The sequence below is a fragment of the Microcebus murinus genome, chromosome 10 (assembly GCF_040939455.1).
Source record: "Microcebus murinus isolate Inina chromosome 10, M.murinus_Inina_mat1.0, whole genome shotgun sequence".
NCBI lineage: Eukaryota > Metazoa > Chordata > Mammalia > Primates > Cheirogaleidae > Microcebus > Microcebus murinus.
This window is the reverse complement of record NC_134113.1, coordinates 814,963-831,440: the sequence shown is the minus strand read 5'-3', so window position 1 is coordinate 831,440 and position 16,478 is coordinate 814,963. Positions and strand designations below refer to the sequence as shown.

Sequence of the window (16,478 nt, the reverse complement as noted above, 5' to 3'; positions counted from 1 at the left end):
CTCTGGAGGTAGTCATATACCGTAAGATAATGCGTAAGAAAACACTTACAAATTTTATTCTCATTCTTTTTTTTTTGAGGTTCCAATTGACATTTTATTACCTTATTCTTTTTTATTCCTCATTCCTTTCTGAACATGTTCATCTCCTAAGACTTACTCTGCAGTGGAGGTGACGCACCGGTGAATGCGTACGGAAGTCGGGTGGTGAGGCCGGGAGGGCGGCGCCGTGGCGGGTCACGTCGAGGTCTCCTCCGAGCAGGCGCCACCTCGGGCGCCCGGCGTGCGGTGCTGCCAAAACGCAGCTCCGTGTGGGCGGGCAGGACGTGGCAAGGGGCGCCACGCGTCCAGGTGTCCGGATGGTCCCAGTCTGGACGACAAATGGTCTTGTCCCCACCCGGGGAACATGCAGGAGAGTGTGAGCAGCCACTGTCCCCCTGGGCTGTGAGCCCTGGGCAAGGCTGTGCCGGAGGCCCCGGCCCTGCTTGGTCAGGAGTGTGTCGGGGCGTGCCGATGTTGGCTTGTTTCTCTGTTTTGTCCCGATTGTGGGAACACGGGTGGAGATCGCGTTCCCGGAGGGACCCGGCTGCTGGAGGCCGGGCCGGCTCTCGCCCTCAGGACGGCCCGGGAAGCCTCTCCAGGAGCACCAGCTTGGTCTGCAGGCCGAGGTCAAAGGGAGGCAGTTTGGTCAGGTTCAGGCTCACACCTGTGGTGCCCACGACGCTGGCCAGGACCCGGTGCGTGTCCCTGTAGAGGGCCAGGTGGCCGGGCACGGCCTCCATGAGGAGGTGGGTGTAGCCCAGCATGGCCGCGGCCCCCGGCCACACGTCCTCCCTCTTGTCGTACCTGCAAGAGAAGAGCCGGCTAGTCCCCGCCCGTGGCCCTGTGTCACCCCACGTGCCACCCCTGGCATTGGGTGCCCCTAAGGGGACCCATACGCAGCCTGTGAGGAGTGACAACACGTGCGGCCACTCTGGCCGGAAACATACCTCCAGGCGCTGTTGACCTGCAGAAACCGAGACACGCCCGTCTGGGCAGCGGCCACGTCGATGTGCAGGAGGACCCCTGAGGAAACCACACCTGCTGCTCAGCACCCGGCGCCAGCGCCCGCCAGAGCCAGGGCCGGGCCCGGGCAGCATCCCCGGCACTGACCTGTCCAGGGGGGCACCAGCTCGTGCAGCGTCCGCATCGCGACGCCTCCGGGGTAGTTGAAGTGGGACACGTAGAGGGACGCGGCCACGTAGGCGGCGTTCGCCACGAGGTGCCCTATCACCAGCAGGGACCCCACCTTATACAGCCAGGACTTTCTGTAATTATTCAGCCTGAGAAAGAGAATCATACTCTGTAAAAAGAAGACAGTGGCAATGAAGTATCTAATTATCACATCTAGACACGTGTTAGGAACATAACCCTGCTGTTCAACTTCACCAAGTCGTAACACGGCAGAAACGTTCATGATCAAATACATACAATAAATGGTTAATGAAAGTGGCTGAAATACGACAAGAATTTTGTCTGTGAAATTCCACTCAAGATGCCAATTTAGAATTTATATTGGAGGCCGGGCGCTGTGGCTCACGCCTGTAATCCTAGCTCTTGGGAGGCCGAGGCGGGCGGATTGCTCAAGGTCAGGAGTTCAAAACCAGCCTGAGCGAGACCCTGTCTCTACTATAAATAGAAAGAAATTAATTGGCCAACTGATATATATATATAAAAAATTAGCCGGGCATGGTGGCACATGCCTGTAGTCCCAGCTACCCGGGAGGCTGAGGCAGGAGGATCACTCGAGCCCAGGAGTTTGAGGTTGCTGTGAGCTAGGCTGACGCCACGGCACTCACTCTAGCCCGGGCAACAAAGTGAGACTCTGTCTCAAAAAAAAAAAAAAAAAAAAAAAAAAAAAAAAAACCCTCCCACCTTTAGGCCGGGCGCTGTGGCTCACGCCTGTAATCCTAGCTCTTGGGAGGCCGAGGCGGGCGGATTGCTCAAGGTCAGGAGTTCAAAACCAGCCTGAGCAAGAGCGAGACCCCGTCTCTACTATAAATAGAAAGAAATTAATTGGCCAACTGATATATATAGAAAAAATTAGCCGGGCATGGTGGCGCATGCCTGTAGTCCCAGCTACTTGGGAGGCTGAGGCAGAAGGATCACTCGAGCCCAGGAGTTTGAGGTTGCTGTGAGCTAGGCTGACGCCACGGCACTCACTCTAGCCTGGGCAACAAAGCGAGACTCTGTCTCAAAAAAAAAAAAAAAAAAAAAAAAAAAGAATTTATATTGGATTTTCAGAATAATATTAGGTTATTAACACATTGCTACACTAGAAAAAATATTTTTTTCCCTTGGGGCCACAGTGTTTTATTATGAAAATAGAATAAAAACTTTGAAAACAAAATGATCCTTTCTAATTTAATGAAAAATTTGTTATTTTTTATTATTTTCTATGAGTTATATACAACTTGAAAAATAGTTCTCGCAATCCCCAAAGTGAAGAGGTATTTGAGTTATGTTTGCTTCATGGGCCCTGGGCTCAAAACTAGCATGAGTTAAATACAACTCACATGGCACTTAATGTATTAAGTATGAAACGTCTGATTTCCTTAAGTATTGTTTGACAGCTGATATCTCTGACATTTCGCTTTGATACCTCTTGTTTTATGTTTATTGAAAAGGTTCATCCACATTTTGGCTTGTGATTATCTGTCACCTTTTTTAAGAGCAATTTTTATGAAACCATAGATAAGTAAAAAATTCATGTTATTTTTGTTCTGTTTCTTTCTTTCTTTTTTTTTTTTGAGACAGAGTCTCACCCTGTTGCCTGGGCTAGAGTGCTATGGCATCAGCCTAGCTCACAGCAACCTCAAACTCCTGGGCTCAAGTAATCCTCCTGCCTCAGCCTCCTGAGTAGCTGGGACTATAGGCATGCGCCACCATGCCCAGCTAATTTTTTGTATATATTTTTTAGTAGGCCAATTGATTTCTTTCTATTTTTTAGTAGAGACAGGGTCTCGCTCTTTCTCAGGCTGGTCTCGAACTCCTGACCTTGAGCAATCTGCCTGCCTCGGCCTCCCAGAGTGCTAGGATTACAGGCATGACCACCACGCCCGGCCCATGTTATTTTTGAATATGAGTTCCATCATGGAATCCATGCTGCACAGACAGCTTGAAATAACAACAAAGTGTTCAGGAAGGATGTGGCTAATGAACACACGGTACGTCTATGGTTTGAGAAGTTCTGTTCTGGTGATTTTTTTTTTTGAGACAGAGTCTCACTTTGTTGCCCAGGTTAGAGTGAGTGCCGTGGCGTCAGCCTAGCTCACAGCAACCTCAGACTCCTGGGCTCAAGCGATTCTCCTGCCTCAGCCTCCGAGTGGCTGGGACTACAGGCATGCGCCACCATGCCTGGCTAATTTTTTATATATATATATCAGTTGGCCAATTAATTTCTTTCTATTTATAGTAGAGACTGGGTCTCGCTCTTGCTCAGGCTGGTTTCGAACTCCTGACCTTGAGCGATCCACCCGCCTCGGCCTCCCAGAGTGCTAGGATTACAGGCGTGAGCCACCGCGCCCGGCCTGGTGATTTTAATCTTGAAAAGGAGCCACGTGATGGACCTGAGACCAAGGTGGATAATGGTGAGCTGAAAGCTGTCATGGAAGCAAATCCATCTGAGCTTACCTGTGAATTGGCAACAAGGTTTGACATTACTATTCTGACAACACTGGACCATTTGAAACACATCGGCAAGGTTAAGGAGCTGGATAGATGGGTTTCGCATGAATTAAACGAGCATTAGAACTTGACTTTCTTTGCAAGATAAACCATTTCTACACCATGTTGTTACACGTGATGAAAAACGGATTCTTTCTGACAATCACAAGCACTCAGCACAATGGTTGGATACGGATGCAGTGCCGAAATCCAGACCAAAACCGAATGTTCATAAAAAAAAAAAAGCTAATGGTGTCTGTGGTGGTCCAGCACTGGTATTATCCACTACAGCTTCATGAAACCTGGTCAATCGATTACAGAGGATGTGTACTACAACCCACTGGATGATATGATGAGGATGGTTGTGCTTAAGCAGCCGAGATTGGTCAGTAGAGACAATCCTCTTGCAAGACAACAGTCGGCCCCATGTCACACAAATAACACTGCTCAAACTACAGAGGCTGGACTTGGAAACTGTGTGTCATCCACCGTATTCACCAGACCTTGCACCAAGCAACTACCACTTCTTCCAGGCTTTGGACCACTTCTTGCAAGGAAAAACACTCAATCCTCAACAAGCTGTGGAAAACGCCTTTCGAGATTTCGTTGCCACTGGCTCTCCAGACTTCTTCACTGCTGGCATGAACAAGCTACTGTTAAGATGGCAAAACTGTGTCAATAGTTTAGGTGCATCCTGTGACTAATTGTACCGCTTCTTGTTTGAGATATAATAAACTACACTTTGGGTTCGAAATCGGACATTTCATATTTAATAACCTAACATATTTTTTCAGACATTCTCTGGTGACTGCTCAGCCTGGAGTCTCACCTGCAGCCCAACCCAGCTCAGCCTGTGCTTGTAACTGAGCTCTGCAAGGACACACTGCTGCCTATTCCTTTACTATGGTCTGTGGCTTGTTTTTGGCTACAAACAGCAGAGTCAGGAGCTGCAACAGAGACCGTGTGGCCCACAGAGACAACAACATTTACTATCTGCCCCTTAACAGAAAGGAGCTGGCCCCAGTCTCAAGTCCCGGTTGACCCTTGACCAAACTCGTCAGGCTCCTATGAGCTCTCTGGACCTCAGCCGATAAAAAACACAGACTTTGAGCACGAACGATTTCGTCCACCCCCACTCCCCCTACCTGCCTAAGAGACTTGCATAAACTGGGGCATAGTTCCTAACAGCTCAAGGCCACACCCTAGGACGAACCCAGCTCCCAGCAGCCTGCCAGAAAGCTCAGCATGGCCAGGGAAGTCACTGTCTGTCGCAGCCCAAACCCGATGAAGGCACAGGCCCCTGGGCCCCTGGGTGCCGTTCCTTTAGCAAGCTTGCAACTATAAATCTCTCCTCTGCCCGTGAGATGCAAACGCCCCACCCAGACCTGCCTCAGAACCTGGGAGGAACCTGCCTGCGCTCTCCAGTCCCTGCTGGGGCGAGGGCCTGACTCAGTGGGCCAGCTCCAACACGCACCACCGCCCCTCGCAAAGACGTCCCTCCTCTGGACGTGGCCAAGGAGCACGCCAGGTGGTCTCATCAAACCCAGCACACGGGTCCTGAAAACGTCTCTTGCCCTTTGTCTGGGCACAGCTGAGTCCAGCTGGCCCTCGCCCCTGCTGCGAAAGTCTGTCGCTGATAAGACCCGTCCTGCCTCTTTAACAGCCCCCACCTGTTCATCTTTGACAGCCTGTGTCTGCCGTGACTCCGGCTGGGGTCTGCACCTGCTCCCAGCTCGGAGCCGACCCAAGACCAGAGGCAGCCAAAAGCAAAGAAAAGCCAAAGGCAGACTTGATAAAAATCTGATTGACTGAAGCAAAAACGCAGCTGCAGGCTGAAGTCTGCAGGCGGCACTGGGCACGCTGGGCTCCCCTTCAACAGGTGCTGCATGGAGCGCACCTGACCACAGCCAGGGCGCGCAGAGCCGCGTCGCAGGGGCTGTGTTTCAGGGGCCTGCTCTCCCAGCCTGGGCAGGCGCCCCTCACTCTGCCCCTCGGGCCCCCAGCCTGGCCTGGGTTGGCCTCTTATTCCCACTAAGGCAGTGGGTCCACAGGGGGCATGTCATCAGCCCCCTCACCCAGGGCCCTTCTCCAGGGTCCAGACCAGGAAGTGGGCATGGCGGGCTCTCCGGCTTCCTGTGCTGGCCACGCCATGAGCGGCAGCCACGCTCGGGCCACGCCCCCTCGGCCTGGGAAACCCCTCTTCACACCTGGCCCAGCTCCCTGTTCACCACCTGCCACTGCCCCCCCCCCCCGTGACCCCAGGCCCCGGCTGCACTGCGCCCTTCACGTCCAGCTGAGACTAGCACTCTGGGAGGCCGAGGCAGGCAGATCACTCAAGCTCAGGAGTTCAAGACCAGCCTGAGCAAGAGTGAGACCCCATCTCTACTAACAATAGAAAGAAATTAATTGGCCAACAAACATATACAGAAAAAATTAGCCGGGCATGGTGGCACATGCCTGTAAGTCCCAGCTACCCAGGATGCTGAGACAGTAGGATTGCCTGAGCCCAGGAGTTTGAGGTTGCTGTGAGCTAGGCTGACGCCATAACACTCTAGCCTGGGCAACAGAGTGAGACTCTGCCTCAAAAAACAAAACAAAACAACAACAACAACAACAAAACACATCCAGCTGAGAGCACCTGCCTGAGCATGCCCCCTCCCGCAGGGCCACCTGCCTGGACAAGCGTCTCTGCGCTGGACCTGGTGTCGGACGACGCAGAGCCCGTGCCACCAGGCGCCCTTCCTTCACCAGCCAGGCCCCCACGAAGCCCCCAGGCCTGGACGCCCCGCCCCTGCCGCCACCACCTTTGTGAGCATCCCTCCTGCGGTGACCGAGCGCTGGGACAGTGAGCACAGCGCCGTGGACACACAGGCACGAGACTCACGCCCAAACCCACAGAGACGGACAAGCCAGGCAGAGCCCCCGGCTGGAGCGTCGCCGGCCCTGTCCTGGCCCACGCGGCCCTCCTTCGACACAGGTGCCCCATGGAACACTCCCCACGTTCACTTTAAAACTCTCCCCCATTGAAGACCAGTGATCCTGTCTCCAAGGAAACTGAAGAACCACCAGCACAAGCACAAGGCACTCACAGGCGGGAGCAGCCCCTGGCGGCCACGACGTTGAGCATGGGGAAGGCGTAGATGATGAAGCGCAGCTCCTTGTGCGGGAGCAGCGAGTACAGAGCCACGAAGCCCAGGGACGGCAGAGCCAGCGCGTGCGTCCTTCTGTCCGCCAGGCCCAGGGGCACGAAGAGAAGGCTGCAGCCCAGGCCTCGGGGCAGGGCTGAGTAGAAATACCACAGCAGCGGGGAGGTCTACAGGGGGGTGGTTAAGGAGAACACACACGCCAGTGATCAAGGTACCTGTCCGCGAGGAACCACTGCCGGGCCACAGGATGGAGGCTGCAAGGTGTCCAAGACGGTTGTGCTGAAGGACGCAATGGGGACCTGGGCGCAGGGGCAGGGGGACGGCGCAGGGGCATGGCGCAGGGACCTGGGCGCAGGGGCAGGGGCACGGCGAGGGCCTCGGGTGGCCTGGACCGGGCACGTCCACTCCCAGCGAGGGCCCCACACCCAAGGCTGCGTGAAGTTCTTCATATGCCCTGGGGAGTCATTATGTTGTTCTTTCTACTTGTGTGTATGTTTGAAATATTCCGTAATAAAACGTTTTGAAAAAGCAGATCATCCCGAGGATTTACAGAGAGGCCGGGACTGCACGTGCAGTGATGTTTCCACGGGAAACGGCTGGCAGCGGGAGCGAGGACCTCCCAGCCCAGCGTTTCCCAGGGATGGGCGGGAGAGGTGGGCCCTGGGTGTGACCCCGCGGCAGGGCGCGAGGCTGGGAAGAAAAGCAGCCAGTTCACACGCGCCATCCCCCGGCAGAGGCACTGAAAGGATACTCCCCAGTTGGAACTTTTATTCAGGACGGTGTTGTACCAGAGCACCTTTCCTTCCGGCCACACGAGCTGTCGCCAAAAATAGGAGTCTACAGCCACCGTCAGCCCTAATAAAACAAGAAGCCCCTCAGCAATGAACACAGCCCCTAAAAGGCCACACTGACACTGCTGGGTGAACCGCAGCCACCGGCTGTGCCATCAGCGATCGGGCCCACGGAGCAGCCTGCCGGTGCCACGGAAACCGCAAACCCCTTTCACGTGGAAAAGCTGACTGGCTGGGGACAGCACTTCCTGGAGCCCGTCCCCCCAGCCCAGGGCTTGGGAACAAGCTGCCCTCCTGCTCCCGCGTCCTCCCCCAGCCTGGGCCAGGCACGAAGGACAGGTGGGCGGACAGAGGCTCCAGGGCACAGGCTGGGGCCCTGCAGACCCCGGGCAGACAGCTCAGGAGGACCTGGACTGAGACGTTCGGGTACTGCTAACAGTTAAAGGCGACTTTATTCCATGGGAAGAAACCAAACTCCCCAATTTCTCGTCATCTTTGTAAGACAAGGCAAAACAGAATCCAGTCAGAAGAATTGCACAGAGACGGTGACAGTGACTCACCTAGGCTGAGGACCCCGGCGGGGACGGCATGACGCAGCAGCCTGAGCACAGGGAGCCTCCTGCTGTGCAGTGCGGGCAGCAGCATGAGGCCCAGGAGCAGGCACAGCTCGGCCCTGAACACGACGATGGCGAGCGCCGAGAGCCAGATGAAGCGGGCCCAGCCGTGCTGCAGCCAGGCCGCGAGGGCCAGCAGCACTGCAAGACCGCGGGAGGGCGTGTCAGGCGCCTCGCGCAGAACTCACCCCAGAAAACAAGCAGCCGCTCAGAGCTGCTGACACAGCACCCCCCCCACGTCATTTGCTAGAAAGTTCCTCCCAACCCAGCACCAAGAACAGAGAACCCCGGTTTCTGATCGCAGGCATTTCTGGGGAGCCCCGTGGGGAGCAGCTGTTGTTGGGCGGACATGCGTGCGGGCGATCGATGGACGCACGGTGCCCTGACTGGGCCAGCCCCTCGCTGGGGACGGAGGGCGGGGCCCCAGCGCTGCGGGCACGGCCGGCAGCTACGTACCCACGGGCAGCGCCAGCACGTTGGGCAGCGTCCGGGTGCAGTAGAACATCAGGTGGAACTGCGTGGCTGTCACCCAGCAGAACATGGTGGCCACCGTGGCCCCAAACTGTCGTCTCACTTCTTTTTGTAACGTCCAGAGTCCGAAAATCACAGCAAGCCCAAGAACTCCTCTAACTAAAGAAACAAAGAAAACAACACACGGTGACCTGCGGTGCGGCTTGCAATGGCGAGCCAGAGCCAGGTGACGGAAAAACCACCTGAGAGGGAGCTGCCTTTGGTTTTGAAAACAGACCCTGGCGCCTGCGTTCCCACTGGGAGCTGCCACACCAGACCCCAGGGCTGCGCCTCAGGGCCACGCGGGCTCTGGGGGCTGCTCCCCAACAGCTGGAGGGAGGAACCTGGCCACCCGGCAGCACAGGCAGCCTTCACAGGACGCCGTGACAAGTCAAGTCTGGGCTAAACCAGAGACCCCCACCTGGCCGAGACGCCTCCAAGGGGCAGGATTTTCGAGGGCCTGACTCATCTTGCTCTGACCTGCAGCCAGTAGGTGGCAGGACCTGGCGGGAAGGCAGGGCCAGGGGCAGGAAGCCGACTAGGGGCTGTCCCCGGCCGGTGGTCTCGGGAAGACAAGGTGAGGACCAGGGCATGCCCAGGACGGTGCCTGGAGACCACCCATCCTGAGTGGACAGGCCCGTCCGCCGCTGGGCTGCTCTGCCATCTTCCTGGGAGGCCACAAGAGAGTCCACAGTCCCCACGTGAGAGGTACCGGGGTCCAGGCCGCCGTGGGGACTGAGGGAGCCCAAGGACCCACGGGTTTCCCAACCATGAACCCGCCGCTCTGGGCACAAAGCCAGCTTGGGCCCCGGCATTTTTCTTTCATGTGCTGCTGGATTCCCACTGTACATGTTTTATACGGAAATATTTTAACTGATGTCCACAAGGATCTAATTTCAGTTGCTGTAATTTTGGTGCTAGAATTCTCATTTTGGTTCTTTTACACAGCTGACAGCACTCCGGCAAAGTGCCTGCCTGTCTCTGACCTCCGTCAAGTGCGCATCCGATGAGCCTGTCACCCGCACCCCGGCTGCTCTCGGTCCGCATCTTGCTGAAGTCTGCCCGGCCCGGCTGCCAGACAGTGACGGTTTGGGAAAGCTACAGGGACAGCCTCAGTCCCAGGATGACACTGTGTGTCGCTGTCCAGAGAGGAACCATTAATGTGTCTGGCCTCCGGCAGGGCCCAGGGGCACAAGCAACTCCAGGTCCTCTTAGCGAAGCTGGGAACGAGGATGAGGACGCAGGGCTGGCTCCTGCCCACCGCCTGGGGCCACAGCCCTCCAAGGCCCTGCAGGCCCGGTCTGCCCAGCTCCGCCTGACTCCCCTGCAACAAGCAGAAGCTTCCCGGCAAAGCAGGCCACGCACGGGGCTCACTTGCAGTTTCTTTTCCCGAGATCGTGGCCCCCCAACTCCTCCTCATCTGGGGGTCCCTGAAGCCTCCACACAATGAGCACAGCTTGTCTACCTGTCCCCATGTGACGGTGGATTTCCATTTCCCAATCTGCCCTTTCAAGAAGCAGAACTGCTTCTTTCCCAGGAATGTGTCCGTTTTTTAAAGCTCTGCATGCAGGGCAGGCAAAATAGTTATAAGAATGGGCTGAGCGTGGTGGTTCATGCCTGTAATCCTAGCTCTCTGGGAGGCCGAGGCAGGCAGATTCCTCAAGGTCAGGAGTTCAAAACCACCCTGAGCAAGAGCAAGACCCCATCTCTACTATAAATAGAAAGAAATTAATTGGCCAAGTAATATATATAGAAAAAAAATTAGCCGGCATGGTGGCACATGCCTGTAGTCCCAGCTACTTGGGAGGCTGAGATAGTAGAATTGCTTGAGCCCAGGAGTTTGAGGTTGCTGTGAGCTACGCTGACGCCACGGCACCCACTCTAGCCTGGGCAACAAAGTGAGACTCTGTCTCAAAAAAAAAAAAAAAAAAAATGAGTTTGAGTAATGCTAGCACTCTGGGAGGCTGAGGCGGGTGGATGGAAGGTCAGGAGTTCGAAACCAGCTTGAGCAAGAGTGAGACACCATCTCTACTAAAAATAGACACAAATTAATTGGCCAACTAAAAATACATAGAAAAAATTAGCCAGGGCCGGGCGCGGTGGCTCACGCCGGTAATCCTAGCACTCTGGGAGGCTGAGGCAGGCAGATTGCTCTAGGTCAGGAGTTCAAAACCACCCTGAGCAAGAGCAAGACCCCGTCTATACTATAAATAGAAAGAAATTAATTGGCCAACTAATATATACAGAAAAAATTAGCCAGGCATGGTGGCGCATGCCTGTAGTCCCAGCTACTCGGGAGGCTGAGGCAGGAGGATCGCTTGAGCCCAGCAGTTTGAGGTTGCTGTGAGCTAGGCTGATGCCACGGCACTCTGGCCTGGGCAACAGAGTGAGACTCCGCCTCAAAAAAAAAAAAAAAAAAAAAAAAGAATGAGTTTGAGTCAACTGGGGAAATCTGAATGTGGTCTGGGTATTAGACACAATAAAAATTCACTGAAATAGAAAAGTGATTATTGACTTAAAAAAAAAAAGCAGGTTGTAGAACAATATACACAGCATGTTGTGAATTTGTTTTTTAAAACAGCACTCAGATGGACACAGAGACCCAGAGGGATGTGCACACAGCCTCGCAGGGGCACCTCGGGAACGAGGGGTTTCTGTCTGAGCGCCCCCCCCCAGACAAACGAGCTGCCTCTGCAATGCCAACGCTGTTTAAGCTAACGGGGCTGTCCTGGCGAACAAGCTGAGGTGGCTCCGCGGTCACCCAAGCGTGTAAGTGCCACAAGGGTCCCTCCAGGCACGTTCATTCCCTGCACCAGCCCTGGGGAGGAAGGCACCGTCACCCTTGTTTCTCAGGTGAGAGCGTGATGCCCAGAGGGGCTCACTCACACGGCCCGGGTCTGACGCCCCACGCTAAAGAGATCACAGGCAAGACTGTCACAGACGGACGTTCCCGAACGGGAGGAGCCCGTGACCGACTGAGATCGTCTGACACCACAATTCTCCATCTCGTCCGCATGTTTTGGAGACCCGCTTACCTATCAGCTGAGAGTAAAACTTGGACATTTCTAACAGGGAAAGCACGTAAACTGCAGGGCTGGAGAACGCTGCCATCAGCAGTGGCCCGAGGAAGGTCCTGGGGACGACGCCAGGGAACTCGAGGTGGTCGTACTGCAAAGGGAAGGCAGGTCAGGACAGGGAGGCCTCAGGAGTCGGACACGGGATTTCCGGACAAAGGCAGCAGCGGCCCCTCACCTTGTCCACGTCCAGCTGGTGGTAGAGCAGGTCGTGTGTGGCCTGCAGGCTGAAGCTCTCCTCTACTTTGGTGTAGGGACAGGTGACCAGGTGGACAGTGGCCACGGCCAGGAGCAGCCCCAGCAGCAGGGGCCGCTTGCTCGATGACCTCTTCCCGGCCATCCAGGGCTTTCAGCTTCATGCACTTTCACGGATCCAAGGGTACAAAATACCAACCGTGGGCACTTCCACTCTAAGCGTTCTGAAAGAATGAAACATGGATTTGTAAGCTTCAAAAATCATGCTTGGGAAGTCTGAGTAAATGGTAAGCAGGAATTCTTTGAACTATTGTTGTAACTCCTATAAATCTGAAAACATGTCAAAATGGAAAGTTACAACAAAAACCACACTTGAGAAGCCTTCATAGTTTAACCAGCTATCTTGCACTTTAACCACTTCGGTACGAGCAGTCGACAGCCACAGATGAACGCGCACAGCGACTTTAGCCGACAGCCGTGATATGAAGGCGCACAGCTGAGCGTTGACTTTAGCCGACAGCCATGATGTGACTTTCCTAATTTTTCATTTATCAAAATAAAATTGTGAGCCAGGCGCGGTGGCTCACGCCTGTAATCCTAGCACTCTGGGAGGCTGAGGCGGGCGGATTGCTCGAGGTCAGGAGTTCGAAACCAGCCTGAGCAAGAGCAAGACCCCGTCTCTACTATAAATAGAAAGAAATTAATTGGCCAACTAATATATATATATATAATTAGCTGGGCATGGTGGTGCATGCCTGTAGTCCCAGCTACTTGGGATGCTGAGGCAGAAGGATTGTTTGAGCCCAGGAGTTTGAGGTTGCTGTGAGCTAGGCTGACGCCACGGCACTCACTCTAGCCTGGGCAACAAGTGAGACTCTGTCTCAAAAAAAAATAAAATAAAATAAAATAAAATAAAATTGTGAACATTTAAAAATAACATAATGAAAACATATATGTACATGTTACCTATTCTGATTTACATTACAAGTAAAGCTGCCTGTAAAGTAAAACAAGCTTTCAGTGCTTTCAAGCTTTCCTCATCACACAAGAGCAAAACGGATTCGTTGTCAATGCACAGCACAAACTATTGTGTGGACTATGAGTGCCGGCTGTGGGCGAGGTTTCGCGGCTGGTGAGCGCTGCACTGAAGTGGTTAAGCTCTGTGAATACTTTTCTGGGAAGAAAGACTTCAGTTGTGGAACCCTGGGTCTAGCCAGGTCATGCTGGCCTGGGTGGCAGAGCAGGTGAAACAGACCCTGCCCTCAAGAAGCTCAAATCTGGTGGGACAGTCAGCAAAACCCAGGCGTAGCCCCCACAGAACTGGCTGACGGACGGGACGGGAGGCTGTGAGGTGGGGGCTGATAAGCAGGCTGGGAGGGACAGCCTCAAGGCGGCACCATGATGGCCATGAACCTGAACTTTGTCCTAAGGGGAACCTGCAATTGGTCATCCAATTATTACCAGGACAACTTCAAGGGACCAATGGCATTGAGCTTCCTGAAAAATCATGAAAGTATCCAGCTGCTACACGTGGAAGACCTAGGGGGCAGATGGCAGGTTCTTCTTGTTTCTGGATTCTTCTAAAACAGGTTTAATTTTATTCAATCAAAACCAGAAGGGCCAGAAGCAAAGGGAGAGAGAACCATGGTGCTTACTATTTATAAACACTACCTTTCTACAGATGTAGAGTTAAGAAGCCTGTACTCTCCAAAGATGGCAAGTAAAGAATTATAACAAGTAAAGGAAAACCACTAGCTACTTTCAGAGGCTGTGGCAGGAGGATCACTTGCGCCCAAGAGTTCAGGGCTGCAGTGAGCTACTATCCCACTACTGCCCTCTAGCCTGGATGACAGAGTGAGACCCTGTCTCAAAAAAAACCAAACAGGCCAGGTGAAGTGGCTCAGACCTGCAATCCTAGCACTCTGGGAGGCCAAAGTGAGAGGACCATTTGAGCTCAGGAGTCCGAGATCAGCCTGAGTGAGAGCGAGACCCTGTCACTACAAAAAAACAGAAAAATTAGCTGGGTGTGGTGGCATGCGCCTGTAGTCCTAAGTACAGGTGGGAGGCTGAGGCAGGAGGATCACCTGAGCTCAGGAGTTTGTGGTTACAGTGAGCTGTGATGATGCCACTGCACTCTAGCCCACGCAACAGAGACCCTGTCTCAAAAAATAAATAAATAAGGAAAAAAACCAACCAACAAACAAAAACGTGAAGGAAAATCTGTAGATTAGAAGGGACAGGAATCCTAATTGTTATGGTAGTGATGAGGGGAGGGTGGGGGAGAAAGGGGAAAAAGGGCTTTAATAATGTTAGATGACGAAAATAGGATGTAGTTCTTATTAGAGATAACATACCTTTTTCCCTATAAAACTTTGGTGACTCACAAAGGAAAAGACCTAAGGACCGGGTTAGGATCCACTGTCCACTGGCAGGGCGTGTGTGTGGGGGTGTTCCATGTTGGTTTTTCTCCCACCAGTGCAAGCTCAGCACCAAGGACAGAGCCCACTCTGGCGGGAGGACCTGCTTCCTTGAGGACACCACCACATCTGCAGAGCCTGCTAACTGGCAGGTGCTCAGTGAACTAGCTGAAGAAGAGAATCAGGGAAAACTCTTATGCGGGGGGATCTTGTCACATCAGTTACATTTTTATTAAAAACATGTCCAGCCGGGCGCTGTGGCTCACGCCTGTAATCCTAGCTCTTGGGAGGCCGAGGCGGGCGGATTGCTCAAGGTCAGGAGTTCAAAACCAGCCTGAGCAAGAGCGAGACCCCGTCTCTACTATAAATAGAAAGAAATTAATTGGCCAACTGATATATATATAAAAAAAAAAAATTAGCCGGGCATGGTGGCGCATGCCTGTAGTCCCAGCTACTCGGGAGGCTGAGGCAGAAGGATCACTCAAGCCCAGGAGTTTGAGGTTGCTGTGAGCTAGGCTGACGCCACGGCACTCACTCTAGCCTGGACAACAAAGTGAGACTCTGTCTCAAAAAAAAAACAAAAAAAAAAAAAAAAAAAAAAAAAAAAACATGTCCATGCTTTAATTTCCAGTAAAGCAGAGAAGACTGCAGAACACTCATATGCTACTCTCTGTTCTTCCCACTGTCCTGAGGAAAAAAGAACTTAGAGAGGCAGCTGCACAGGAAGTGCGCCTTGGCAGGGCCCTGGCACGGGCTGCCCAGCCAGCCCTCTGCCCCTCCACCCAGAGGCTCTTCCCGCGAGGAGAATCCAGACCGTGGGATGAAAATGTCATGTGCAGAACCCACCCTGACCCTCCTGCCAGGCCCCAGATAAGGGCAGCTTATTCCAAAAGGCAGGAGGAGATCGAGTGTGAGGCAGAAGCTTCAACCAGGAGCACAGAAGACATACGTGGCATAAACGAGCACGAAACTCACAAGCAGCCCACCACCCGGCCAGGGTGAGCAGATGGTGCTTGCAGCTGTTCAGCAGCTGTTCTTAATCTGAAGCAACAGGCGCCCTTGGGAGCATCCGCAAGTTAAAACAGGCACTAGTCAAGACTCTTTAAAGATGTGGCCTACAGACTGTTCCTTCTTGGAGCAGTCCACTCTCTACCATCTTCAAGAGTATACCAAAAAAAAAAAAAAAAAAAAAGGAAAAAAAAGAGAGAGAGAAGAAAAGAAAAAGGAAAGATATGGTTTACAGAATGAGGGCATCTCAGATCAGGAAATGACCTACAAGGAGGCCCTCTTGCACCTGTCAGTTTGGATTCTAAGCTCTCTACTGAAATTGGTCAAATCAGATGTCATTATTAACAACATTAGTAATCATTCATCTCAGCGGGGAAACACCAACAATCTAGTGCAAATTAGACCTGCTGCCAACCAAACACCAGCTAAAACTCCATTATTATTTGTACTTCTTCCTTCTGGCTGTTCTCTCCTTACCTCACAGGCAGTTTTCCCTAACACCCAGAAACGCACATTTAATTTCTCCTAATTTAAACCTCAGGTTCTTAAACGTCAGTGTCACTTCAGGCACAGGAGGAAGTGCAGATCCCTGGCCCCCCAACCCCCAGCGACACACTGGGGGCCCCTCCACCCCAGGGTGAGGACCCCCGCCCGCACCCCATCCCCCTCACCCCAGGGTGAGGGCCCGGCCCCACCCCCACCCCGACCCCCACGCCCGACCCCGAGAGTGAGGAGCCCGGCGGCTGTCACGCGTGGGCACGCGCGGTAGGGCCTGAGGAACGCGTGGGTAGCGCTGCCTCGGGGGTCCCCGCCGCCCCCCGGGAGAGCCCGGATCGTGCCCTCGCCCTCCCGCCCTAAGGGCCCCAGCCGCGGCAGCGCGCGCTGACCTCTCCCGCCCCCGGCGGCGTAGTCCCTCGGAGCGCGGCCGCCTGGGTGGCTCTCGGCCGGAAGTGAGGCGGCGGAAACAGAGAACGCAGGCGAAGCTCTTGCCCGGACCCAACATGGCCGCCGGAGCCCCAGC

General features: G+C 53.9%; 1 protein-coding gene across 1 annotated transcript; it reads right to left on the bottom strand.

Annotated features, from left to right (window-relative positions):
- Positions 1–427: 427 nt before the first annotated feature.
- ALG12 (ALG12 alpha-1,6-mannosyltransferase) lies at positions 428–16,431 on the bottom strand. The gene is made up of 10 exons (XM_012789583.3): positions 16,345–16,431; positions 12,016–12,256; positions 11,799–11,931; positions 8,710–8,883; positions 8,200–8,394; positions 7,600–7,703; positions 6,792–7,015; positions 1,150–1,319; positions 987–1,062; positions 428–843 (listed from the first exon to the last, which is right to left on the bottom strand). Exons 2-10 carry the CDS (start codon positions 12,175–12,177, stop codon positions 612–614), a joined length of 1,470 nt encoding a protein of 489 aa, XP_012645037.2. The 5' UTR covers positions 12,178–12,256; positions 16,345–16,431; the 3' UTR covers positions 428–611.
- Between the last annotated feature and the right edge of the window lie 47 nt (positions 16,432–16,478).